General features: G+C 39.0%; 1 protein-coding gene across 19 annotated transcripts in view; it reads left to right on the forward strand.

The window, feature by feature from the left end:
• DEPDC5 (DEP domain containing 5, GATOR1 subcomplex subunit) overlaps positions 1-27,272 on the forward strand; it is a 124,971-nt gene that overhangs the window by 12,126 nt on the left and 85,573 nt on the right. For all 19 annotated transcript variants that reach the window (XM_025985885.2, XM_072723305.1, XM_072723304.1 and 16 more), the window contains exons 8-17: positions 2,706-2,775; positions 8,305-8,383; positions 9,277-9,338; positions 14,063-14,132; positions 14,460-14,532; positions 23,635-23,738; positions 24,026-24,100; positions 25,654-25,788; positions 26,610-26,671; positions 26,815-26,888. In XM_025985885.2, the coding sequence (XP_025841670.2) occupies positions 2,706-2,775; positions 8,305-8,383; positions 9,277-9,338; positions 14,063-14,132; positions 14,460-14,532; positions 23,635-23,738; positions 24,026-24,100; positions 25,654-25,788; positions 26,610-26,671; positions 26,815-26,888 (804 nt within the window). The remainder of the gene's footprint in view (positions 1-2,705; positions 2,776-8,304; positions 8,384-9,276; positions 9,339-14,062; positions 14,133-14,459; positions 14,533-23,634; positions 23,739-24,025; positions 24,101-25,653; positions 25,789-26,609; positions 26,672-26,814; positions 26,889-27,272) is intronic.

Consider the following 27,272-nt stretch of genomic DNA (forward strand, 5'->3'; position numbering starts at 1 on the left):
TTTTAGTGTAACCTTTCAGTATTTTCTTTTCTTTTTTGAAATTTTTGAAAATTAAGTAACCTCCATGCCTAAAGTGGGGCCTGAACTCGCAACCCAGAGATGAAGAGTCACATGCTCTGTCATCTGAGTCAGGCACCCTTTTTATATATTTTTAAAATTATTCATAAATTATGCATACATGCATGTATTTTTACGTAGATGATAGTGTGTACTATCTTGTATCCTTTGTTTCCACTTAAAAGCTTATAAGCATTTGTGAAGTTAAAACTCCTTGTAAACATGATTTTAATGGTGCCATGATATTCTTTTGTCTGGATACATAATAATTTACTTAGCTTGTCTGCCATTGTTAGACATTTAGGTTTATTCAAGGTGTGTTATGCAGATAACACTACAGGTATTATATTTTGCATTTGTTTTAACTTTGTATTCACAGAATGATGAAATTTAGCTGTAAAGGTTAGTGGAGATCACTGACCCACAACAGCTTGCTCCATAGAAAAGGGAGAAAAAATGCCCTGCCCACACTCCTACATAAATCAAGGACTAGTACCCATCAGGTTTCCTCCTTCATCCTCAGGGCTTGGCAGTGTGTCATTCTGCCTCTTTTTTTTTTTTAAGATTTTATTTTTTACTCATGAGAGACAGAGAGGCAAAGACCTAGGCAGAGGGAGAAGCAGGCTCCCTGCGGGGAGCCTAATGTGGGACTCATTCCCTGGACCCCAGGATTACCACCTGAGCCAAAGGCAGATGCCCAACCACTGAGTCACCCAGGTGTCCCCCATTCTGCCTTTCATGCAGGGAGCCATGTGCACTCTTGGGCTTTGTCCTGGAGGATGGATATTTTGAATCTGTCACTGGTAGTTTTTCTTCCCTTGAACCACCAGAAAAGAGAGGAGAAGCTACCTCAGGGCCATTTTCAGTTCCCATTTGGGTAAGGGCAGATTTTAGGTTTAGGAGCAAAGGTTAAGATGGCATTTTCTGTGATTGTGTGTTTTATAAAGAACCATTTACGTTGGAATAATAACTGGTTCACAGTTCACCAAATCCTCTCATTTACAATATCTCACTGGATCTTCCCAAGAGCTGTAGAAGATGGATGGGGCAGGGTTCTTATTAACCACATTTACTGCTTTTTAAAAAACTGGCTCAGAAAGATTGTGGCTTGACCTCCACAGACAGTGGAGATGCTAATTTAAGCTCAGATTTTCTAACACTACTTTGTCTGTACATACTAGCAGAAATTGGTACGTTAGTGTGGTAACAATGAGCTCATTTTAGAGGTCGGGATAATCTGGTATTTAGTGGCCTGTATGCAGAGTACTTTGTGCTAATAGAACTCAGAGATCATGGGAACATTGAATCCTTCCTTATGTTAAAGAAACAGAAGTCTCTTCTCAGTTAAGCTTGTTGGAGTTGTCCACTCACAGACACACTTGGGCAAAGGAGTACCAAGAGGTAGCACTTTTGGTGAAAGCAGAGCTGGGAAGCATATTTAAAAGCAAAACAAAATATGGGCTTGGTCCAGCTTTCTTCATTTTACAGATAGGAGGGAGGGCCAGCAAGGCTGACTGATTGTCCAGTGTTTCTCAGGTAGTCTGAGCTGTGACTCATGGTACACGGCATTTTCCTTGCTTTGATTTTATCTTTTCTTCTTTTTTATGAGGACTGATTGCTTAGGGCCAGGCAGGAATTTGCATTGGGGTTGCTAGAAGAGAAGGGCTTGAGTGGTTGGTTGAGGGATGATTACAAGGTCCTCAGATAACAGCTACCCCTCTCCAGGATAGCATTTTGTATTAATATTTACCATTGTTACAGTTCTTGCTAATATAAGTAGCCACTAATACTCTTAATACAAATAGCTGCTAGTACTCTTAACTCTAGAACCTTCTATCCCAGCACTGTCCCGAACAATTTCTCCACAGTATCTGGTTTAATTCTTAGGACAGCTCTATAAAGTGGATTTCATTATTTCCTTTTTTTAAGATAAGGGTGCTGGGCCTCAGAGTTATTTCCCTATGACCATTCAGCTAGTTAAATGACCCTCAGAACTGAGATTCCTGCCGAGACTAGTTCCAGTCAAGGCTGGTCAGCTCAGAAGGCTCTGCTCTTTGAACTGTGCTATTCATTTTATGCCCTTAATAAATTTCAGAAGAAAAGACATTAAGCCCCCAAAGTGTAATATCAAGTTGCCATGAGAATTTTTCCACAGAATGGCCTCCATTGAATAGGGACTCTGGCCCTACATTCCTCTTGACTGCTTGTCTTCTAATCCTGATAGTAAGATGGATTTTATTTCCGTTGAAACTCATCATATCAAAACTAGGATTAGCAAAATTGTTTGTCAATCCTTCCTGTTTTTGTGACATGGACCCTTTGAGATTTGACAAAAACTGTAATTCTCTGCCTGGAAAACTTTGCACGGTTTCAGAGGATTCATGGATTCCTGAAGCCCTTTCTGAGACTTGCATGTTGCCTATGGACTCCCAGATTAAGAATGTCATACAAATTCAAAATTCAATACACTCTGAGAATTCTTTATGTTGTATAATCTGTTCATGACATTCTCTCTGGAAGGAAATTTATAACTGGGCAGGTCATTTGGGGATAAGTATCAGAGTACAGTGAGCCACCCTGAAGTCATCCCTGTTTCTTTGTGTTTTATATAAGACTTGTAATAACTCGTGTGTGTGTGTGTTTTTCAGGGCACAGGCTGGTGAGCTGTGGGTCAAGAATGAGAAAGTCATGTGTGGTTATATCAGTGAAGATACCAGGGTGAGATTAATAAAATGCCTTTTGGTTTTGTTTCTTTTTTTTTTTTAAAGATTTTATTTTTATTTATTTATTCATGAGAGACATAAGACATAGAGAAAAGCAGAGACACAGGAAGAGGGAGAAGTGGGCTTCTTGTCCATGCAAGGAGCCCGATGTGGGACTTGAACCCGTGAGTCCGGGATCACGCCCTGAGCCAAAGGCAGGTACTCAACCGCTGAGCTACCCAGGCGTCCCTTGGTTTTGTTTCTTCATATGATTACATCTGAGTCCTGAAACCAACAATAAGACAGAAAAAAAAGCAAAAACCTGATAATCTCCTGGTGGATACTATCCATCCAGGTAGATAATATTGTAATATTTGTCAAGGACTCTTGGAATTCTAATGTCTTACAGTTGGATCTCTATAGTTTGCAGTCGATCATTGTTTTCTTTTCTGAAAGAAGTCTGAACCATAGCTATAGTATCTAGCTTTCAGACTTCAATGCCTGCTGATGCATAGCAAAAGTTAAACTCAGGAGAAGAATTGCAGTTAGTAAATATGAACAGAAACCTTTGCAAAGGAATCCCCTCTTTGGCTCTCTATTCTGGTTTGAAAAATCCAAAATGAACAGCTGTAAACATTACCCATGCTGGTGAAACCACCTGTCTGTTTTTCCTTGTTCTCGTCCCCTGCTCCTTTGAGAGCAGTGGTTTGAACAGGGAGTAATCTGGCTTCCACAGGGGTTTTTTGGCAATGTCTGGAGACATTTTTGTGTGTTACAGCCAGGATTTTGTGAAGCATGTTGCTAAACATGATACAGAGTATAAGGAAAATCTCCAGAACAAAGAATTACTTGGTCCAAAATAGCAATAATGTGATGGGGGGGGCTGTCTTACACATTATGGGACATTTAACAGCATCCCTAGCTTCTGTGCACTAGATACCAGTAGTACCCTGCAAGTCATGATAAACAGAAATGTCTCTAGACATTACCAAGTGCCTCCTGGAGGAGCAAACTTGCCTCTAGTTGAGAACCATTTGCCTTTATAGGTAACCACTATCTCAATTCTTTTTTTGTATTTTTTCCTGTTTATGTAGTGTTAATATATATGTGTTTTACCTAAACAGTATATTATTCGTTTCACTTATTTTTGAGCTTTATAAAAGTGAAAAAAAAATACATGTAGTCCATTTTAGTTAGCTTTTTTTGTACCTGATACTATATATATGTATGTATATGTGTTTATTATTATTATTTTTAAAGATTAATTTATTTGAGAAAGATCTAGTGCAGGTGTGTGAGTAGGGGAAGGAGCAGAGGGAAAGGGAGAGGAAAAGAATCTCAAGCAACTCCCACTGAGTGCAGAGTCTGATGCAGGGCTTCATCTTACAACACTGAGATCATGACCCGAGCTGAAATCAAAAGTCTGACACTTAACCAAATGATCCACCCAGGCGCCTCTCTCTCTATATATATATATTTAAAGATTTATTTATTTATTTATTTATTTGAGAGAGAGAGAGAGAGAGAGCAGCAGGGAGGGGCAGAGGAAGAGGAAGAGTCCCAAGCAGACTCTGCCCCAGGCACAGAGTCCAACACATGGCTTGATCTCATGACTCAGATCATGACCCTAGCTGAAACCAAGAGTTGGACACTGAACTAACTGTGCCACCCAGGTGCCCCCCTATATATATGTTTTTAATCTATAATTAGGAATATGTGGGCCATAGGTAAGATAATGGCAAATTATTTTTCAAAGTTTTTGGACCAGTCTATATCCCTAGTAACAACATAAAATCTCCTATTCTTTTCATTTTTTTCAACATTTGGTGTTAGATTTTTAAGGTTTTTGCAGCTCTAGTGGGCACAATTTTTTAAAAAAATTTATTTATGAGAGATACACACAGAGAAAGGCAGAGACACAGGCATAGGGAGAAGCAGGCTCCATGCGGGGAGCCTGATGTGGGACTCGATCCCGGGACTCCAAGGATCACGCCCTGGGCCAAAGGCAGATGCTAAACCGCTAAGCAACCCAGGGATCCCCAAACTGTTATTTTATAGTGATCTTATTTTGCTTTTCCTAGAAATCCACTCTTAAGCATGATTTACAAAGACCATGATAATTTGACATGTGGTTACCTCTTCAACCTCATTTATAATGCAGAACATTATCCATGAACATCCTTCATTCTAGAGGGGAATTCAAAGTGGGGAATTCTCATTCAATGGGGATGCGTGAGTGAGCAGCACAGATGAGATCCCTCCTGGTAAAGAGCTTATACCCTAATGAGGAGACAGATATAAGCAGATACCCAGAGCTTGTATCTACACAGAGTAGATATAAGTTCATAAATGTAATTGCAGATTATGATGAGTACTTCAAAGGAAATTAATTGGTTAATAAGAACGATTAACTGAAGGTGGCCTTAGTAAACAAATGAGATAAATTAAACATTCTTAGGGAAACAGAATGTTGTGATAGAGAATAACAGATCTTCTTTACAGAGGTGGACAGGGAGGCGTCTGAGAAAATGCCAGAAAGGTGAAATTTAGCCAGTATATGGAGGTTGAGGCAAAGAGCTTTTCCAGGTAGAGGAAACAATTGTGAGAGGACAGTGTAGTAGAAGTATAGGAGATGAAAAGGTGAATGATGTCGGTGGGAACATGGACTGGTTGCAGCCAGTTCACTCAGGTCCTTGCAGCCAGTGTAGAATTTGTTCTAAGGACAATTGGAATCCATTGAAGAATTTTAAGTGGGGGAGTGATTCCCAAATTATGCATTCAAAAGACCATTTTATTCATCCAGTTGGATCTTGTTGTTACATAAGTTAACCTATTATAGGCTAGTGATGTTTCAAATGGTGGAACTTCTACTGGTCTCTGAATTCCTTTCATCCACTTATGGCCCACTTCACTGTGATGGAAGAAGTGGTGGTAGGTCCAGGCACCACTAGCTACTGTTTCCATGCAAGAACCATAGTGTCAGATGCCCACAGCTCGTTTTTTTTCATCTTAGTTTTGCCACAGAAGGAGCATGTGTACTTGGTGTGCTGTTTTTTTAAATTCCTTCTCCATCCTCCTGAGGGAGACACCATAACAGGTGCTGTATTTACCCATGATTCTGACCTTCATGATGTGTTTGGCCATGTCACCATAAGCTAGGTCCAAGTTCAGAGAGCCATTCAGTTGGATTTTGTTGAACAAAAAAAAACCCAAAGTAACAGTGGCAAATTGATGCTCCAAAGTAAACTTTTTCTCTCTGGTGAAAGAAGTCCATGGGACTTCCTGGCTGGTATGGCAGTTGTCACCAATTATTGGTGATCTAAGACTCATTTTGTCCTTCTGTTCTGCCTTCCTCAGGACTGGGCTTCCGTGGTATAGCTGGAACTGCTGTAATCACATTCATATTCTAAGTAGAGGAGAGAGGAAGGGAAGAAAGACAAGAGAGATACACCTTTCAGTGATGTCAGCTTCAGGATGTGACATTTCTGTTAACATCTTACTGGCCAGAATTTAGTCACATGTAGCTGCTCAGGAAGCTGAGAGGTTTAGTCTTTTGATTGGGTCCCTTGCCTCATGGAATAGAATCAGCTTCTCATTACTTAGGAAGAAAGGATGTGGCATAGACACCTATAGTTCTCTGGCTCTGTATAGTGCATTGTTTGTAGGGGCAAGGGTAGAAGCAGAGAAACAAGTTAGGAGGATAGAAACTGTGGCATAGACTAAGGTAGGAACTGTAGCAATGGAGGGATGTGGGCAGACTTGAGATACATTTTGGGGTAGAGTACACAAAACATGCTGATGGATTGGATATGAGAAGTGAAGGAAAGAGTACTGATCAGGTTGATAGACAGATGGTGGTGTCATTTTTGAGGTGGGGTAGACTGGGGAGGAGATATTTGGGAGGAATAGGAATTGAAAAAAAATGTGAGATACCTGTTGGACTTCTGAGTATAGAAACCTGGGGAGGTAGTGGAGTCTGGAGCTCATTTCATCTCTTTTTTTTTTTTTAATTTATTTTAATTTATTTTTAAAAAGATTTTATTTATTTACTCATGAGAGAGAGAAAAACAGAGAGAGAGAGAGAGAGAGAGAGAGAGAGAGAGCGGCACAGACACAGAGAGAGAAGTAGGCTCCATGCAGGAAGCCTGACTTGGGACTTGATCCCAGGTCTCCAGGACCACGCCCTGGGCTGAAGGCAAGTGCTAAACCGCTGAGCCACCCAGGCTTCTCCATCATTTCATCTCTTTTCCCGTATGTTCCCTCGCTTTACCCTGTCCTGCCCTTGGAAACCATTTGCTATTCTTCAAACATGCCATATTCTCTCTTTCCTCCGTGTCTTTGCACATACTGCTCTCTCCTGCCTGGAGCATTAGGATCCTGCCTTCTCCCCTTACAAGCTACTCATCCATCCCTCTATACTAGTCTCAGGCTACTTTGCTTCTGGGAAGCCTTCCTGGTTCCTTGAGGTAGTCTGAGTGAAGGGCATGTATGATGTGAATTATAATTTAGAATTTATTAGACTGGCAGCTTATCAACTGGCATGTCTTAGTCCAAATTCTGCATTCATAATGAGGTTTTCTTGACTTTCCTGGGTAGCTTTACTGCCCTTCTCCTACGTTTCTTACGGGAACCTTCATGGAATGTTTGTATATGGTGCAGTCTTTTGCATGTCTTAATCCTCTACCATAAGCTTCTAGAGGGTGGGGACAAGATCTTCTCTTCATGACTTATGATGCCAGGGATGAAGCTTGCTTTTAGAAGTCTCATGTCACAATCAAGAAAAATCTTTCATCATTGTTTTTTTTTTTGGGGGGGGCGGGATGGTAAAAAACATATACAATATTTTATTTGTTTTTTAAGATTTTGTTTTTAAGTAATCCATACATCCAATGAGGGGCTCAAATTTACAACCCCAAGCTCAAAAGTCACAGGCTTTACTGACTGAGCCAGCGAGGTCCCCCACCCTGTCTTAACATTTTATTTAATTTTATCTTACCTTATTTTTAAAAAATATTTTATTTATTTATTCATGAGAAACAGAGAGAGAGAGGCAGAGACACAGGCAGAGGCAGAAGCAGGCTCCATGCAGGGAGCCTGATGTGGGACTCGATCTCAGGTCTCCAGGATGATATCCTGGGCCAAAGGTGGCGCTAAATCGCTGAGCCACCAGGCCTGCCCTATTTTACCTTATTTTATTTCATTTTATTTTTAGAGAGAGCAAGAGTGAGTTGGGGGAGTGGCTAAGTGAGGGGAGAGAGAGAATCTCAAGCAGGTTCCAAGCCCAGTGCAGAGCCCCATGAGGGGGGGCTTGATCTTAAGACCGTGAGATCAGGACCTGAACTGAAATCAGGAGTCAGACACTTATTGGCTGAGACATTCAGGCACCCCTGTCTTAACCATTTTAAAGTGTATACAGTTCAGTAGGGTTAAGTACATTTACATTTACATTGTTATGAAATGTATCTCCAGAACTTTTTTCATTTAGCACACCTGAAATTCCATGCATCATTGCTTCTTAATGCAACTACGTTTTTGTTTATTTCAGGTGGTGTTCCGTTCTACGTCGGCTATGGTTTACATATTTATTCAGATGAGCTGTGAAATGTGGGATTTCGATATTTATGGTACTGTTCTTAAGTGCTGGTTGAAGCTCTCACTGGATAGACATTTCTGGTTTCCCCTAAGTTGGTATCATTTTATAGTAAGCTACTGACATTCTCTAAAAATGTGTCATAAGATCTTTACAAATCGTCAAATGCCAAAATAAATAGAAGGTAAATATTTTACATATATATATTTACTTGGAATTCCCGTAATGGAAAATCTGACTTCTCAGATCTTTAATCATTCTACATGTACAGGTTGGAAGGTCATAAAGTCACTCGATGCCTAGGAACCAATACTTTGTTTGATATCGTTCATTTCTCTTCCTATCACTCACAGAAATCTTCATGTTTGTCTTATTTTATTAGAGTTACTATGTAATGAGTAGAGGGCTGCTATGAGATGTGGTTACAGTGTCCAACACACCAGTCATATGTACATACAGTACATGTATTTCAAATTTGTGGTTAGCAAAATTACAAACTAATTTCTGTTATGGGTCATCAGGGTCACTCAAGAACAGCAGGACCTGCAGCTGATAATTCGGTGAATGCCCAGGGTCATCTTCTAACCAACTTTAAGCATCACTGTGAAAATACGCACATTTAGGGGTTAGATGGGTCTCTCATTCTGAAGTTGACACTGCATTTTTCAGTCATCAAAGTATTTTCAATCTTGGCTTTTACCTTAGAGTCACAGCGTCTACAGAGTGAAGCAAATATTAAATTTGGCTCAATTAGAAAGTCTAGAAAGTCTATAAACTACTTTTATACATCTGGCTTTTATGATCTTGTTTTAAGATATAGCAGAATCCACCTTGTCTTTGGTCCTATTCCTGCTACTTTACTGAGAGAAGATATTATAAACAAGAAATAAAGATAATCTTCACCCTCTTCTCATTGTTGCTTTTCAGGGGATCTATATTTTGAGAAAGCTGTGAATGGTTTCCTTGCTGATCTCTTTACCAAGTGGAAGGTATGTTTCTTATGCACTAAATCTCATTGTATAAATATTACTCATTGCAGATTTTAGAAATACACTATTTATAGTAAGCTGCCTTTTTGTTTTTTAAGATTTTATTTATTTATTCATGAGAGACCCAGAGAAAGAGGCAGAGACATAGGCAGAGGGAGAAGCAGGCTCCTTGAGGGAGCCTGATGTGGGAGTTGAACTTGGGACCCCAGGACCACGCCCTGAGCCAAAGGCAGACCCTCAACCACTGAGCCACCCAGGAGTCCCTATTAACCTCTTTAATTAAAGTATCTTAAGTAAAGCCTAAATTGATAAAAGTTTATATTTACATTGCTTTAACCACCTCAACATGATAAATTGTTTTTTTTTTTTTTAATTTTTATTTATTTATGATAGTCATACAGAGAGAGAGAGAGAGAGAGTCAGAGACACAGGCAGAGGGAGAAGCAGGCTCCATGCACCGGGAGCCTGACGTGGGATTCGATCCCGGGTCTCCAGGATCGCGCCCTGGGCCAAAGGCAGGCGCCAAACCGCTGCGCCACCCAGGGATCCCCACCTCAACATGATAAAGGTCATTTGTGGAAAACCCACAGCTGACATCAGACTAAATGGTGAAAGTCTGAAAATTTCCCCTTTAAGATTTAGGAACATGGTAAAGATGCCTGCTTTTACTGCTGGTATTCAGTGTTGTACTGGAACTTCTAGTGCACAATAACTAGGGAAGAAAAAGAAATAGAAGGCATCTGTATTGGAAAAGAATATGTAAAACTATTTCTGTGCACAGATGAATTCTTATATGTAGAAAATCCTAAAAAAATCCACAAAAAACTGTTAGAGCTGATAAATGGATTTTGCAAAGTTGCAAGGTACAAAATCAACACACACACACAATCAGTGTTTCATCAGTGATGAACAGTCTGAACAGGAAATTTAAAAACAACCAAATTTTAAAAAGGTAATTATTTTAAAAAAAATTCCATTTACAAGAGCATCAGAGAGAATCAAATACTTTGGAATATTTACCCAAGGAGGTGCATGATTTGTATACTAAAACCTATAAAACCTTGGTGAAATAGATTAACAAAGATATAAATAAATGAAAAACAACCCATGATCATAGATTGGAAGGCTTAATATCGTGAAAGTGGAAATACTACTCAAAACAAACTATAGTTCAGTTCCTATCAAAATCTCAATGGCCTTTTTTTTTTTCCACAGAAATGGAAAAACTGATTCTAAAATTTATGTAGAATTGCAAGGGATCCTTATAGCCAAAACAACCTTGAGAAGGAATAGCAAAGTTGGAGGACTCTTACTTTCTAATTCCAGAACTTACTACAAAGCTAACGTAGTCAAAACAGCGTTGTCCTGGCTTAAAGATAGATATATAAATCAATGGAATAGAGTTGAGAGTACAGAAATCAATCCATACATCCATGGTCAGTTGACTTTAGACAAGGATGTCAGGTCCATTCATGAGGGAAAGAATAGTCTCTTCAACAAATGGTTCTGAGTCAACAACTGAGTGTCCAAATGGAAAAGAATGAATTTGGACTCTCACTTCATAGCCATATACAAAAATTAACTCAAGATGGGGTACCTGGGTGTCTCAGTTGGTTAAGCATCTGACTTGTGATTTTGGCCCAGGTCATGATCTCAGAGTTGTGATATGGAGCCCTGTGTTCAGCTCGCTACTCAGCAGGGAATCAGCTTCTCTCCCTCTGCCCCTCCCCTCACTTGAATGCTCTTTGTCTCTCTTGAAAATAAATAAATAAATAAATAAACAATAATCTGTCTTTTAAAAAATTAACTCAAGATGGATCAAAGACCTAAATTGGAAAGCTATTTGAGGTCACATTATATGGTGGGAAAGAGCATGGAGTTTGGGTAAAAGCAGACTGAATTTAAAATTACGATTCTACTCTGATTTGCTTTATTTTTCCTTTTTTCCTTTTTTTTTTTTAATCTTGGAGTAGTCAGTCTCTCTGGGCCCCTATTCTCTTTTCTGTAAAATGGAGGTAATAATAGTTCCTGCCTCACAAGGTGTGCATCTATACATAATAAGGTCTCAATAGGATCCTGGTCTCAATTGAATCTAAGTCCCATCTTCCTTAGCAACACAGGAGCAATATCCTTCAGCTCTGAAGGGTACAGAAGTAGAAATACAATGCTTGCCCCCAGAAAACTTACAGACCTGCTAGGGAGCTTGTATCTCCGTATTTGAAACAATAGCAAACCGTGTGCTTTAGGGCTTGGAATTTTATTTACCTTTGAATTTGGGCCTGGAAGGCTGAAGAAGGTTTGGATGGTTGGAAAGAAAGATGGAGAGGGTGTATCAGATGAACAGTTTGAGGAAAAAGATTTAGACAGGTGTGAGAGTGGGGTGTGGTCTTGGCACTTCACAGGGAGTTTATGTGGAAAATAATTAAGTAATGAGATGGATTAGAAGGATAGGGTCTCATCAAGACAGGTAGTTTGGACTTGACAGAAGTGTGGGAGTTATTAAAGATTCTCAAGCAAGAGACCAGTATGATCAAAGCCAGGGAGCATTTGAGGAAAGAAGAGTACAGCATCCAGGAGCAGTTTGGTGAAGGGACATGCTGGAATAAGCAGAAGAGCCCAGAGTCTTCTGCAGTTATGAGGCTTAACAGTGATCAGTCCTTTTTGACTGAGTACAGCACCTGAAGTTTGGTGAGTAGGGGCTGAATAATGATTACCTTGGACCACATAATGGCCATTTCAGTATTGGGACTGTGAAAACCTTCAGTTCAAGTCTGGCTGAGTTGCCCCTTAGATGTCCCCTAACCCAAGATTCTGTGAGTGGATATATGTAATTAGATGTTGGGGAGGGATTTGGGTTAGACTCAGTCATTAGTTTATAGGACTTCATTCTTAGGATTTTATATTTTAAAATCAAGATCTTTATTTTATTTTAAGATTTTTTAAAAAAAATTTATTTCTGAGAGACAGAGAGAGAGAGAGGCAGAGACACAGGCAGAGGGAGAAGCAGGCTCCATGCAGGGAGCCCAGTGCGGGGATAGAGAGAGAGAGAGAGAGAGGCAGAGACACAGGCAGAGGGAGAAGGAGGCTCCATGCAGGGAGCCCAATGCGGGACTCGATCCTGGGACTCCAGGATCACACCCTAGGCCGAAGGCAGGTGCCAAACCGCTGAGCCACCCAGGTGTCCCAAGATCTTGATCTTAAAGCAGGAGCTTGAAAATGAATGAAAATAACTTCCTATAACCACTCTATTGATTTAAGGATGTTTGGTGAAGGTTGTTTATTCTTTATACCTCCTATCTAATAAGTTAAAGCTAGAACCGTGGACAGCAGGATTGGATATGGGAGTTTATGAATTCATTTCAGAGCCCAAAATATAGTGATGGTGGGAGTAATAGTAGTAGTAGTAGTAGTAGTCCTAGTTAACATTTATTGAGTATTTTGCCATACTAGGTATCTTGATAAGTGTTTTATCCACATTCTCTCTCTTAATCCTCTTGCCCCTGTTATACAGAGAAAGTACAGCTTAAAGAGGTTGGATAACTTGCCCATGATTAACAGTATGTTAAAGCAGAATGAAGATTCTAATCTGGTGCCATCCATTTACCGAGAGCTAGCCTGAGGTCATAACCTCTGTGCTGTCCTGTCTGTATTTTTATAACCCCAGGCCATATCACCTATTGAATGGTATCCTCATCATTACATGAGTTGAGAGGCTCATATGCCCACACCAGCCCGTTGTAAGGCATTTTTTTTTCTATGTATTACTTATACCAAAATCACATAAATTTGGAGTTGAGTTTGGAGCACTGGGTATCCAGTACATTATTTGGTGGCTAATGAAGATCTGCTCTTTCCTAGCACTCTCCTCTTGGTGCTATGTGGCTTGTATTTAGGAATTTCTGTCCACTTATGATACATCCATGGGGGAAAGTAAGGTGGTGTCATGTATTTCATGTTGTATATATACCCTACGTGGTGAATGCTGAATTGTGTAGTCAGTGAGTATGGTGGGTTAGAGATGGTCAGTGTAGGCTCTCATCTTCGAAGATCTGGGAGGAACTGAAACTGGGCTTGTTGGCTCACCGATGCAAGCCAGATTTCATGCCATCTGTAAACACCCTCTTTCCAGAACGTTGATCTCCAGACTATGGAAATGTTCATTCTCACTAGTCCCTATTCCAATCCAAAGGTACTTCAGTGCTTTGGCTTCAACTCCTGCTTCTTTAAGCAGTTCCCAAGCCTCATTTTTTTAACAGTGGTAGGATGTGGGGATGTATTTGAGTCTCACATCCACTAGCATGGATTCTCTTCTTGTTTCCTAAACTACTGTTGCGAAGAAATTTTTAAAACACCGTAAAGCAGGTATAAATACCATGATCCTTTGACCCTAGGGTGATCTAGTTCATGCTGAATCAAGTGCTAGGAGATAGTGACCCAATACTTACTGGTGATTTCCTGTTTTTAAAGCACTTTTGGATTCCGGGGACTATAGGTAACTTGTCCAAGTCACGTAGTGGTAAATTTCAGAGCCAGAACTCAGTCCAGATCTTCTCATTCCAGCAGTGCTGTGTTCACTGAATTATGCAACCTATAATTATGTGACATCATCCAATATAGTGTGCTGCCACTGAGCCTCCTAAAATTGGGAATATTATGTTAATGTAGGCCCCTTCATCGTGAAGTGAATAAAATAAACGTGAACCTTTTTCTCTACTCATTCCTAGGAGAAGAACTGTAGTCATGAAGTGACAGTGGTCCTATTTTCTAGAACTTTTTATGATGCAAAATCTCTTGGTGAGTAAGTCTTTCTCTTATAGTTCTTTATTATTAAGCTAGCCACCCATTCCTTATAACTTTCCCTTTGCAGTGCTCATCTTGCCCACGTTTTCTGTTATGAGCACAGGGTAAAAAGGAAAACAGTCCATTAGTGGATGGATGAAGTCTGTGGCCCATGATTCATCTTAAAGCCAACCTGATACTTAATTTTATTCATTCATTCATTCATTCATTTGTTCATTTGTTCATTTGTTTTAGTGTTGCAAATTTTCAACCCAGAAGAGGGAGCAGAGAAACTGAATTTCTCTTCTCACTCTGATCTACGTGTGTTGTTTTCTTTTTCAGATGAATTTCCTGAAATAAACCGAGCCTCAATTCGACAGGATCACAAGGGACGGTACTATGAAGACTTTTATAAGTATGTTTGAGTGCTTTACTAGGCCTTTTTTTTCTTAGATTTCATTTATTATTTGAGAGAGAGCGCATGAGTGAGCACGAGCATTGGGGCAGAGAGAGAGGGAGAAGTAGGTTCTCAGCTGAGCAGGAAGCCAGATGTGATGTGATGTGATGCATCCACCCCAGGACCCCGGATTCATGACCTGGGCCAGAGTCTTATGCTTAGCTTAACTGCTTAACCGACTGAACCACCCAGGTGCTCTCTATTCATTTGTTTGTTTAGTTGTTTCTTTTCTAACTTAAAAATAAATTAACCTTTTCATTTTGGAATAATTCTGGGTTTATTGAGAAGTTGCAGAGGTAGCCCAGAGAGAGAGAGAGTTCCCATATACCCTTTATCCAGTTTTCCTGATAACATTTCATAACTAAGGTACATTTGTCAAAACTGCAAGATTAGCCCTGGTGTATTACCATTAACAAAATTTCAGGTGGTTCTCAGATTTCATCAGTTTTTCCACATTATGTTCCAGGATCTAATCCAGGATACACATTGCATTTAGACTTTCCAAACTTTGTTCTGTGAAAAATTTCAAACACCCAGAAAAGAAGAATAAATAATACAATGAATTCACATACCCAATACCTAGATTTAACAGTTATTATTATGCCACATTTATTTAATCTGTTTTTGTTTGTTTCTTTGTTTTGCTTCATCTGTTTTTTTTTTGGCTAGATTTTATTTTAGAGTAAATTATAGATATTGTGACATTTTGTTCTTCTGCATATCTAAAAAATAGGAGCATTTTCACACATAACCACAATATCATGGTCACATTGAACAAAGGTAATTCTGTAATTTCCAATGTCTAATATTCAGATTTCATTAATGTCTCTGAAATAACTTATGTTTGATCTGCTTGTTAAATCTAAATCTAAAGCAGTGAGAGCCTTCCTTTTTGTCTCCAAACATTGGATATACTGAAGAATCTGAGTTAATAGTCCTGCCATACTTTTCCACACAGAGACAGGCAGAGGCATAGGCAGAAGCAGGCTCCCCATGGGGAACACAATGTGGGACTCAACTCCAAGACCCTGGGATCATGACCCAAGCCAAAGGGGCAGACGCTCAACCACTGAGCCACCCAGGTGTCCCTGTAGGTTTTAAATGGATTGTTTTATTCTTCACTGGGGTACCGAGATTTTATGTTTAAGTAAAACATAAAATTTGATATGAAGCACATTTCCTCACCTTACTACACTTGTTAAAGCCCTTAGAGACTGCTTTTCTCAAACATATAACTGTCTTATTGGTTCAGTCTTGCTGTCTCAGACTATTTCCTTCTGCAACAGAGGAAGAACCCTTTGCTAGTTTCCCTTGCTACCTCAGACGAAATCAGTGTCTCTCTGTTTTGCAGTAACAGTTTACTATGTGGGTTTAGTTTATGTCTTGGATGGCCAGTCTTCTCCCCTACCCCCAACCTGGAGCCTTAATCATATTTCTTTGTAGCTACTTCCTTCCTAAGTCTCATGCCAAATTTGGCACCAAATGCCAATTTGTATTTTCCTCCCTTCTCAATTTTATGATAGCATTCTTAGAGAATATATCTTTTATTCTTTTATGGTTATGTATATATTTTTAAAACTGTGATTGTGGATAAGCCCCAAAGAGTGACAGAGGTTATGGAAACTTTTTAGGCAGTTTTTTGAGCAACTTTTTAACTTTTTATTTCAAAAAATTTTAAATTATTAGAACGTTGAAAGAGGAATATAATGAATATCTACATACTTTTCACCTAGATTTATCAGTTGAATAGACATTGAATAGACATATGATATCTTATATTTCATTATCTATCTCCTAAGGCAAGGACATTGCAAAAGAATGTCAGGTTTTGGGGCACCTGGGTGGCTCAGTGGTTGAGCATCTGCCTTTGGTTTAGATCATGATCCCTGGGTCCTGGGAACAAGTCCCACATCTGGCTCCCCACAGGGAGCCTGCTTCTCCCTCTGCCTATATCTCTGCCTATCTCTCTGTCTCTCATGAATAAATAAATAAAATCTTTATTAAAAAAAAAAGAATGTCAGATTTTGCCAATTGTCCTAATATTCCTTATTGAGATGTTTTTCCTGATCCAGATTTCTTTCTAAAATCATGCATCATTTTTAGCTTGTTTTTACAATATGTTATTATAAAGTTTTCAAAGATAGAGACAAGTTGAATGAATTGTATAGTGATTACTTGTATACCTACCACCTGATGTTCCATAATTAACATTTTGCTATACTGTTGACCCTTGAACAACATGGATTTGAACTGCATAGGTCCACTTATACATGGATTCTTTTGATAGATACAATACAGTACTGTAAAGGTATTTTCCTTATGATTGCCTTCTTTTTGAAAAAGATTTATTTATTTGAGAGAGAGAAAGAGAGCCTGTGCACACACACACGTGAGCAGAGAGAGGGAGAGAATCTCAAGCAGACTCCCTGTTGAGCACAGAATCGATTCAGGGCTCGATCCCACAACCCTGAGATCATGACCTGAGCCAGAATCAAGACAGACACTCAGCTGACTGAGCCACTCAGGCACTCCTCCTTATGATTTTCTTTTCTTTTTGTTTTTTTTTTTAAGATTTTATTGATTTTATTTATTTATTTGAGAGCAGAGAGCACAAATGTGGAGTGGCAGGGGAGAGGGGCAAAGGAAGGGGGAGAAGCAGGCTCATCACTGAGCAAGGAGCTTGATGTGGGACTGAATCCCAGGACCCTGGGATCATAACCTGAGCTGAAGGCCGATGCTTAACTGACTGAGCTACCCAGGTGTCCCTTCTTATGATTTTCTTAATAACACTTTCTTTTGTCTAGCTCATTTTATTAAGAATATAGTATAAAATACTTATACAAAGTATTTTAATGGACTGTTTATGTTATCAGTAAGGTTTCTGGTCAACAGTAGACTATTAGTAAATGTTTTGGGGAGTCAAAACATACGCAGATTTTCAGTTGCACAGGGCAGGGTTATCAGTGCCCAATGTTGTTCAAGGGTCAGCTATATTTCCTTTATAACTTATCACATTACCGTTTTATATAATTTAAGAAATAATGCAACTTTATTGTAGAAATTTTGAAAAATCTATAGAAGAGCATAAGATAGATTTTTTTAAATTTTATTTATTTATTTATTTATTTATTTATTTATTTATTTATTTATTTATGATAGTCACAGAGAGAGAGAGAGAGAGAGAGAGGCAGAGACATAGGCAGAGGGAGAAGCAGGCTCCATGCACTGGGAGCCCGACGTGGGATTCGATCCTGGGTCTCCAGGATCGCGCCCTGGGCCAAATGCAGGCGCTAAACGGCTGCGCCACCCAGGGATCCCCATAAGATAGAAAATAAGACTATCTCCCTCTCCTATTCAGATGGTAATAAGATTATAATGGTTATCATTTGTATTCTGGACTTACCATGTATGGGACACTCACTATTCTAAGCACTTTAGTATCTTGGTTTCATTTAAATATCATAGTGTTTCTTGTGCTTATTGTTACCCCATTTTACAGATGTAGAAACTTGGACATAGAGTTTAAGTAACTTATCCAAAGTCCATGGAGGATTAAGTGATGGAGTATGTACTTGACTCAGGTAGTCTGGTTCAGAGTTGGTGCTTTTGACCACTGCGTTCTTCAACCCCATACTGACCATACTTTAAATTATTTATGGATCTTCTTTTGGGTCCTGTATCCCTATGAGAATTTCATGAAAGTAATGGGCCATTTCTTCCCCCAGCATCACCATTTATCCCTTCATGCTGTTAAATTCTTCATACCACTTCAGTGGATTCCTGGAACCTTTTTTAAAAATATTTTTTAAGATTTTATTTTTAAATAATCTCTACATGCAACATGGGGCTTGAACTGAGAGCCCTGAGATCAAGAGTTGCATGCTCTTCTGATTGAGCCAGCCAGGTATTCCTGATGCCTGGAACCTGAGAACCTCTTTGGCTTAACAGTATATGAAGTTATTTCTACCTAATGAATATGAATGTATGAATTCATTTGAGTATAATTATGGACATATTAAAACAGATAGTATTAGGTTCTTGGGTGGCTCAGTCAGTTAAGTGTCTGCCTTTGGCTCAGGTTATGATCCCAGGGGCCTAGGATCAAGTCCTGCATCAGGCTCACAGCTCCACAGGGAGTCTGCTTCTCTTCTTGCCTCTCTCCCCACTCATTCTCTCTCATTCACTTTCTCTCTTGAATAAATAAATAAATCTTAAAAAACCCAGGTTGTATAAAGCATGAATGTATGAGTTATAAATATAGATTTACATGTGTATAGGACTATATAATTAATATATTAAAATTTTCCTCACATTGTTAAAAAGTCACCCCTCAACATTTTTTAGATCAAAAGAAGCTTTGGTTGTGTTTCTCTTACTATAAAAACAATACAAGTTTATTTTAGGAAAAATCACAAAGTATAGTTACATAAATGATAATTCAAAACACCCTCAATTCCACCTTCCAGATGTAGTCATCATTACATGGCTGCATCAAACCCTATTCTCTGTTTATAGAGACAAAACGTAATTTTCACAGAGGTGTGGTCACAGACTCCTATGCTTTTTTTTTAAATTGTTTTTTAAGATTTTATTTATTTATTCATGAGAGACACACATAGAGAGTCAGAGACATAGGTAGAGGGAGAAGCTGGCTCCCTACAGAGAGCCTGATGTAGGTCTCAATCCCAAGACACCAAGATCCACAACCTGAGCCAAAGGCAGACACTCAACCACTCAGCCACTTCGGCGCCCCACTCTCATGCCTTTTTCACATGATGTTTTTTTTAAACCAGCATTTTTCACTTACAACATCGTAAATGCCATTCCATGTCAAATACTCTATTTCTACAGCATCATTTTTATTGCTATGTAGACATTACATTTGACTGCTAACTAGTATTGAACACTGAAGTGATTTTCAACTTTTCACTATTGTCAAAAGTTCTAATGAATGGTCTTACAGTGTTTAAGCACAACCTTAGTGTAACCTTATAACCTTAGTTATAACCTTATAAGAATAAGTTCCCAGAAATGGAGTTATTGGGTCAAAAATAATATATATCTGTTAAGCTTTTCATTTGTATAACCAAAATTGCCCTGCAAAACCATTGAAGTAAAAAATCCTATTTTCCCACTAGCCATGTTATTTCTCTGTCCTTGCCAACACTGAATACTATTTTCTTCTCTTTTTTGACTCATTCCCAATCGGAATGGAAGAAAAGTTATCTCCTTGAGTCTTAATAGTCATTTTTTTTTTTATTACCAAGAGTAAATGTTTTCTCATGCTTTTTGGCCTTTGTATTTCTCTTTTGTGAATTATGTATTCATCTTCTTAGCTAATTTTTTCATCTTTTTTTTTTTTTGTCTTTCCTCTTGTCTGACGTTACAGTCCAAAGGGAAGTTCTTTTAGTACTGTGGTATGTTTCTTCAGATCTTTTTTTGTTTAGCCCATTTTATTTTATTTTTTTAAGATTTTATTTTTTCTTAAGTAATCTCTGCACCCAATGTGGGACTTCAAACCTATGACCTCAAAATCAAGGGTCGCATGTTTTCCTGACTAAGCCAGCCAGGTGGCCCTGTTTAGCCCATTTTAAAATTGGATGATTTTTTGGCTTTTTTTTTTTTTTTTAAGATTTTATTCATTTATTCATGAGAGAGGGAGAGAGAGAGATTGGCAGAGACACAGGCAGAGGGAAAAGCAGCCTCCATGCAGGGAGCCTGACATGGGACTTGACCCTGGGTCTCCAGGATCACACCCTGGGCTGAAGGCAGCGCTAAACCGCTGAGCCACCCAGGGTGCCCGCTTGTTTTGTTTTTTAAAAAATCAAATATGGGGCAGCCCCGGTGGTGCAGCGGTTTAGCGCCGCCTGCAGCCCAGGGCGTGATCCTGGAGACCCGGGATTGAGTCCCACATCAGGCTCTGTGCATAGAGCCTGCTTCTCCCTCTGCCTGTGTCTCTCTGCCTCTCTCTCTCTCTCTCTCTCTGCATCTCTATGAATAAATAAATAAAATCTTTAAAAATAAATAAATCAAATATACTTGGGTAGAGAGAATAGCATTGTGAACTTTCATATACCCATTACTCAGTTATCAAAGAGGATCATTTCATTTTTTGATACCTATAGGATATTTTGTCATAGTCTGAAATTTTATCATAATTTAACTAATTCCTTGTTGGATATTTACTCTTTTTCTAATAAGAAAAAAGATTTACTTATTTATTTTAGAGAATGCATAAGTGGGAGGTGCAGAGGGAGAGAGAATCTCAAACAGACTTTATGTTGAGTTTGGTGCTCAGTGCGAGGCTCAATCTCTCAACCCTCGGATTATGACCCTGAGATTACAACCTGAGCCAAAACTATGAGTCAGATGCTTAACCAGCTGTACTACCCAGGCACCCCAATCTTTTTCTAATTTTTAAATTCAACTATGTATCACTGTGATAGATATATAGTTAATGCATTCTTTACTGTTTTTTTGCTTTTTTTTTTTAACAGTTTTGTGTTCATAGCAAAATTGAGAGAAGGTATAAGGATTTCCCATACACCCCTTTTCTTTACACATACATAATGACTTTCTCTCTGTTATCAACCACTTTTACCAGACAGATACATTTATTACAATTAATGAACCTACACAGATGTTTCATAGTCACTGAAAGTCCGTAGGTTTACCTTAAGGTTCACTCTTGGTATTGTACTTTTGGTGGAATTGAACAAATATATAATGCCATGTTTTCCATCATTAATATCTTACAGTGTATTTTCACTGCCCTAAAAATCCTCAATGTCCCACTTACTCTTTCCTTTCCCCCTATGACATGATGTGGAACATCTTTTCATGTACTTATTTGCCATGTATATCTTCTTTGATGAAGTGTCTGTTCAAGTCTTCTGCCTATTTTTAAATTGGGTTTTTTTATTGTTGAATTTTTAAGAGTTCTTTATGTATTTTGGATGACAGTCCTTTATTAAATATGCCTTGTTTTCTCATTCTCTTAACATTGTCTTTCCCAGAGCAGAAGTTTTTAAATTTTAATAAGGTCTAGCTTATCAATTTCTTTCTTTCATGGATTGTGGCTTTGGTATTTAATCTAAAAAGTCATCATCCTACCCAGAGTCATTTAAGTTTTGTGCTATGTTAGCTTTTAGAAGTTTTACAATTTTGCATTTTATAATTAGGTCTATGACCTATTTTGAATTGCTTTCTAAATTTTCTGCCAAAACCCAGGATCGAACCATATTTTTAGTTAATTTTTATGAAGAGCGTAAAGTCTGTGTCTAACTTTCTTTTTTTTCTTTTGCATGTGGATGTCCAGTTGTTCAGCACCATTTGTTGAAAAGAATGTCTTTGTTCCATTATGTTGTCTTTGCTTCTTTGTCAAAGATCTGTTGATATATTTTAAGGATTCTGCTTCTGGGTCCTCTGTTCTGTTGCATTAATCTGTTTGTCTACTCTTTCACCACTGCCACCCTGTCTTGATTACTATAGCTTCTTGAAGTTGAATAGTGTTAGTCCTCCAACTTTGTTCTTCTCTTTCAATATTGGGTTGGCTATTCTGGGTCCTATGTGTTTTCTTTTCTTTTCTTTTCTTTTCTTTTCTTTTCTTTTCTTTTCTTTTCTTTTCTTTCTTTTCTTTTCTTTTCTTTTCTTTTCTTTTCTTTCTTTCCATTTCTTTTCTTTTCTTCTTTCTTTTCTTTTCTTTTCTTTTCTTTTCTTTTCTTTTCTTTTCTTTTCTTTTCTTTTCTTTTCTTTTAGATTTACTTATTTATTTTAGAGAGAGGGAGCGAGTGGGTGGGGGTGAGGGGGGAAGCAGAGGAAGGAGAGAGAGTCCTAAGCCGACTTAGCACTGAGCATGGAGCCCAATATGGGGCTTGATCTCAATATCCTGAGATCATGACCTGAGCTGAAACCAAGAGTCAGACACTTAATTGACAGGGGCCACCCAGGTACCCCCTGTATATTTCTCCCCCCCGCCCCGTATATTTCTTTAGGATAAGTTCATAGCATTAAAATTACTAGATTAATGCAAATGTATATTTTTTCTTTTAAATCTAAATTTTATTTTTAGTAGTACATCCACATGGTTCAAAAATTTTAAGGTTGAGGTCTGCAGTAAACTGATACCCACCCATCACCGCCCCCCCTTTATTTTAAGATTTTATTTTTATTTTTTATTTATTTAATTTTTTTTTTTAAGATTTTATTTTTAAGTTATCTCTATCCCCAAAGTGGGGCTCAAACTTACAACCCTGAGGTCAAGAGTTGCAAGCTGTACTGACTGAGCCAGCCAGGTGCCCCATTTTTACTTTATTTTAAGATTTTATTTTTAACTAATCTCTACACCCAACGTGGGGTTCAAGCTCACAACCCTAGATCATGAGTCTCATGCTCAACTGAGTGAGCCAGCCAGGTACTTCTGCAGTCCCTTTCTACTAATCTAGTTCCCTGACCTAGATAGGTTTATTGGGTGTGTGTGTGTGTGTGTGTGTGTGTATATATATATATACACACACACACACACACATAAACATACATATATGGGGTGCCTGGGTGGCTCAGTGGTTGAGCGTTTGCCTTTGGCTCAGGTCGTGATCCTGGGGTCTTGGGATCGAGTACCGCATCAGGCTCCTTGCCGAGAACCTCTTTCTCCTTCTGCCTAGGTCTCTGGCTCTCTCTGTGTGTCTCTCATGAATAAATAAATAAAATCTAAAAAAAAAACAACCCCAACCCATACATATAGATGTTTTCTTTTAGGCTTTTTATATACCACCTAATTGTAATTCATTATGTGAAAATTTCATATTCCTACTCAATGCTAGGCATTAATATAATCTCATGGCAATTTTAAAATACTTTCTTTTTTGTTTTCAATCTATGTGACTGTTGATGTGATTACATTTCTTTGCTAATGTTTGTTACACGCATTTGACTTTAATACTTATTGTTATATGGTAAATTACCCTAATCTTGGGAATCCCATCTTCTCCTTTCCTTTGAAACCCTGTGAATGGCCTGATGTGATAGCTGTTTAGTATTTTATGACAATATTCCTTTCAGAGTGGTGGTGCAGAATGAGAGGAGAGAAGAGTGGACGTCACTCCTTGTGACCATTAAAAAACTCTTCATCCAGTATCCAGTGTTGGTACGACTGGAACAGGCAGGTACTGCATTCATATGATAGAAGGTGTGGCAGGGAAAGGAAGTATAGGATGGAAGCTGGGAAATGAAGAGGTTCATGCTTGCTTCCTTCCTACTTCTGGGCATAGTTTCTGCTTCTAGTCAGGTTTCTATTTCCAGTTGGGTCCAGTTGTTCATTACATATGCAGTAAGTTCAGTAATGTCCCTATTACAGGGTGGGAGGCCCTGCGGAGCCAGACACTTTCCACTTGGTTTTTTAGAGTTCATCTTTCATGAGATACTTTTCCTTCTCTTGTGTCATTTGCTTCAGAGGGCTTTCCTCAAGGCGACAATTCTACCTCAGCACAAGGAAACTACCTAGAGGCCATCAATTTGTCATTCAATGGTGAGTAAGGACACCAGCCATGGGAGCTGGCATCTTGCTTACCACATGGCTATGGACTTCTTTTTTACTAATGTCCAAAGATCCAGAACCAGTTGATGATCTCCTCACCTACCTACCCCAGAGATGAACTGAATGCAGTAACTTCTGATTGGATGGTTATAATGGCCAACATTTAGCTCTTGGGTTTTTTGTTGGAAATTAATGTGCTATTCTCATCTGCTTCTCATGGTAACCTGAGAGTAAAGAGCTAGAGGGAATCTTCCTTGGACTGTTTAACTAAAAACCTTGTTCTTGCTATTTTATACCCCATCTCTCAATTGCTTCTAAGTAATTAAAAAACTTTTTTTTTTAATTATAAAAGGAACCCATGTTTCTAGAATTCAAATAATCAGAGCTATATTAAGTAAAAATGAAGATCTCCCCCCTCCCACTACTGTCAATTCCCTTCCAAAATGAAATCTTGTTAACAGCGTGGTATTGATTTCCTCTGAATGTTTGTCCCTGCATTAATGTGTTAGCTGATATGCTTTGTTTGCAAATAACAGAAACCTACTGAATTGGTTTACACAAAAAGAGAAATTTACTCTCAGGATGTAGACACCTGGCACGGCCACCAGGAAAGGCTTGAACATCATGCAGACGATGGTGGGGACCAAAGTGGCTCTAGGAACTGCAACAGCAGGTATTCCTAGAGCAGTGTTCAGCTCCTAGCTCTGCTGTCAGCTCTCTACTCTCTGTTTAGAATTCTGTGTTCCCAGCGGAGTGATTGGCCTAGCTCTGGTTAGGCATCCCTCAGCACTGGCCAGTGGTAGAAGTGATGATGTGTGGTTACTTCACTGTGCGTATAACCTGCCCATGTATCTATAGACCCAGGTGCTGGGGATTTTAAAGCACATGGTCTTATATTAGTAAATCTTTTTGTCATATTGGAATATCTTTGGTTTTCTAAAGTAAGGACTGTATAGGACAGAAATAAAAATTAACTTGCCAGATTTACAAAGTCTACGCTTTTAAATATTATCTTAAATTAATACTTGATTTTTGTAAATTTCAATGCAGACTCATTTATGTATTGTTTAAATTAACAACATGAAATTTGAGCATTTAAGGCTGCACAAGGCAAGTATTAGGCATCAATGAGGGGATGTTAACGAAGGCAACAGTAAGGTAGTCTTGTGTTCAAGCAGTTCTTTTTTTTTTAATTAATTATTTATTTATGATAGTCACACAGAGAGAGAGAGTGAGAGAGGCAGAGACACAGGCAGAGAAGCAGGCTCCATGCACTGGGAGCCCGACGTGGGATTCGATCCCGGGTCTCCAGGATCGCGCCCTGGGCCAAAGGCAGGCACCAAACAGCTGTGCCACCCAGGGATCCCCTCAAGCAGTTCTTAAAGTAGAAGGGAAGAGGCAGATATACACATGACTAACTAGAATTCAGGCTATTGCTACAACAGAAACATGGGCAAAATACTCAGATCACAGAGAGGCTCTCCAGTGGCTGGTTTCTGAAAAGTTGTAACATCTTCATTCAAGAACTTTTGCTTCCTTTGAAGTGTTTGACAAGCACTACATCAACCGCAACTTTGACCGAACTGGGCAGATGTCTGTGGTGATCACGCCTGGGGTGGGTGTTTTTGAAGTGGACCGTCTACTTATGATCTTGACCAAGCAGCGGATGATAGATAATGGTAATGCTCCCTGGGCTGCACTGTCTCCAAAGGTTTAGAGCCTGACTTACTTTTAGAGCTCTGAGCTTTCCCTGGCTTTGTGTGTCAGAGATCCTGGGGATATGAATAATGTTAGGCAACAAAAAGAGTTCCATGATCAAATTGGTTTGGGAAATGCTGGGTCATACACAGTTTAGGCATATTCCCTAATTGCAGGTTTTAATATGTTAGTATATCTTGTCTATCTCTAATGGGCATAACAGGTGCTCAGAGTTTCACAAACATATATGACCCCAGAGAACTATTTTGGAAACCCATCAGCCTGTCTTGGGGAGAACCATCAAATCATCTGATCCAGTCCTCCCTCCATGATGTGCTATGCTTTCCTATTTTGTACCCCTTGTCCCATTAAATTTGTGCTTCAACAACAAGATGGAGGTGGAATGTAAATCCTGATTGCCAATAAAGCAGCTCCGTTAAACGATATGGATTGTTTTGCCTTTTTATTGAAATTACAAGGTTTCGTTTCCTTTCTGGCCTTGAAACTTTAGTAATGGAGTCCGGGGTTGTCTTTTTGACAAATCATGATCTACAAAGCAGTCAAGGCTAATTGTCAAGCATTCAGTAATTGCAGGATGTGATGGGACCTGGTAAAGAGGAAATAGACAAAATGCATCTATTTACTTTTTTGCTATGTAGGCGAATGAGGTTATAAATCATAGGATAGGAAGTCTGCTTTGACTCATACCCTGACCCAGTTTAATAGTATTGTTAGTAGAGTGAGACACTTACTTCTGCTTCTTTCCACCCTCACCCCAAACTCTTTTTGTCTTTTTTTTTAGGAATTGGTGTGGACTTGGTGTGCATGGGGGAGCAACCATTACATGCTGTCCCGCTGTTCAAGGTCATTAGATTTTGGATTGCTTAATAACGACCAGTTTCTACTACTGGGGTGATCTTGAGAACACTTTAAAACAGAAAAGTTGGAGCAGTTCCACATCCTGTTTGTTTCCTAGCTAATCTGTGTACTGGCTTTTTCTCTTCCAGCTGCATAATCGAAGTGCACCTCGTGATTCTCGTCTGGGCGATGACTATAATATTCCTCACTGGATAAACCACAGGTGGGTGTAATTTTGATTCCTGGTAGATGATGAGGGTTTTGAATAACTTCCTTGCCACTTTTTTCTTCACATTTGTTAAGTTCCTACTATTAAAGTCTTTTATCAAGAAAACCAAAGTCCCAGCATTTGCTTAGAGCTTCTGTACATGCAAAACAGTGGCAGTAATATAAGAACAGTCTAAGAGTAAAAAAAAAAAAAAAAGAAAAGACAAATTTGAAGGTCTTATTTCTATTATTAGCTCCAGCTCCTATGATTCCCAACTCCCACAGACCATAGCAGAACAACATTGTGCCTGGCATTCTCCGTCTGTAGAAAAATCACCGTGCTCTTCTTCATGTGGGACAAGAGATAGGCCTCAGTGTTTCTTCTGATCAAAGCTCAGGG

The sequence above is a fragment of the Vulpes vulpes genome, chromosome 10 (assembly GCF_048418805.1).
Source record: "Vulpes vulpes isolate BD-2025 chromosome 10, VulVul3, whole genome shotgun sequence".
Taxonomy (NCBI): domain Eukaryota; kingdom Metazoa; phylum Chordata; class Mammalia; order Carnivora; family Canidae; genus Vulpes; species Vulpes vulpes.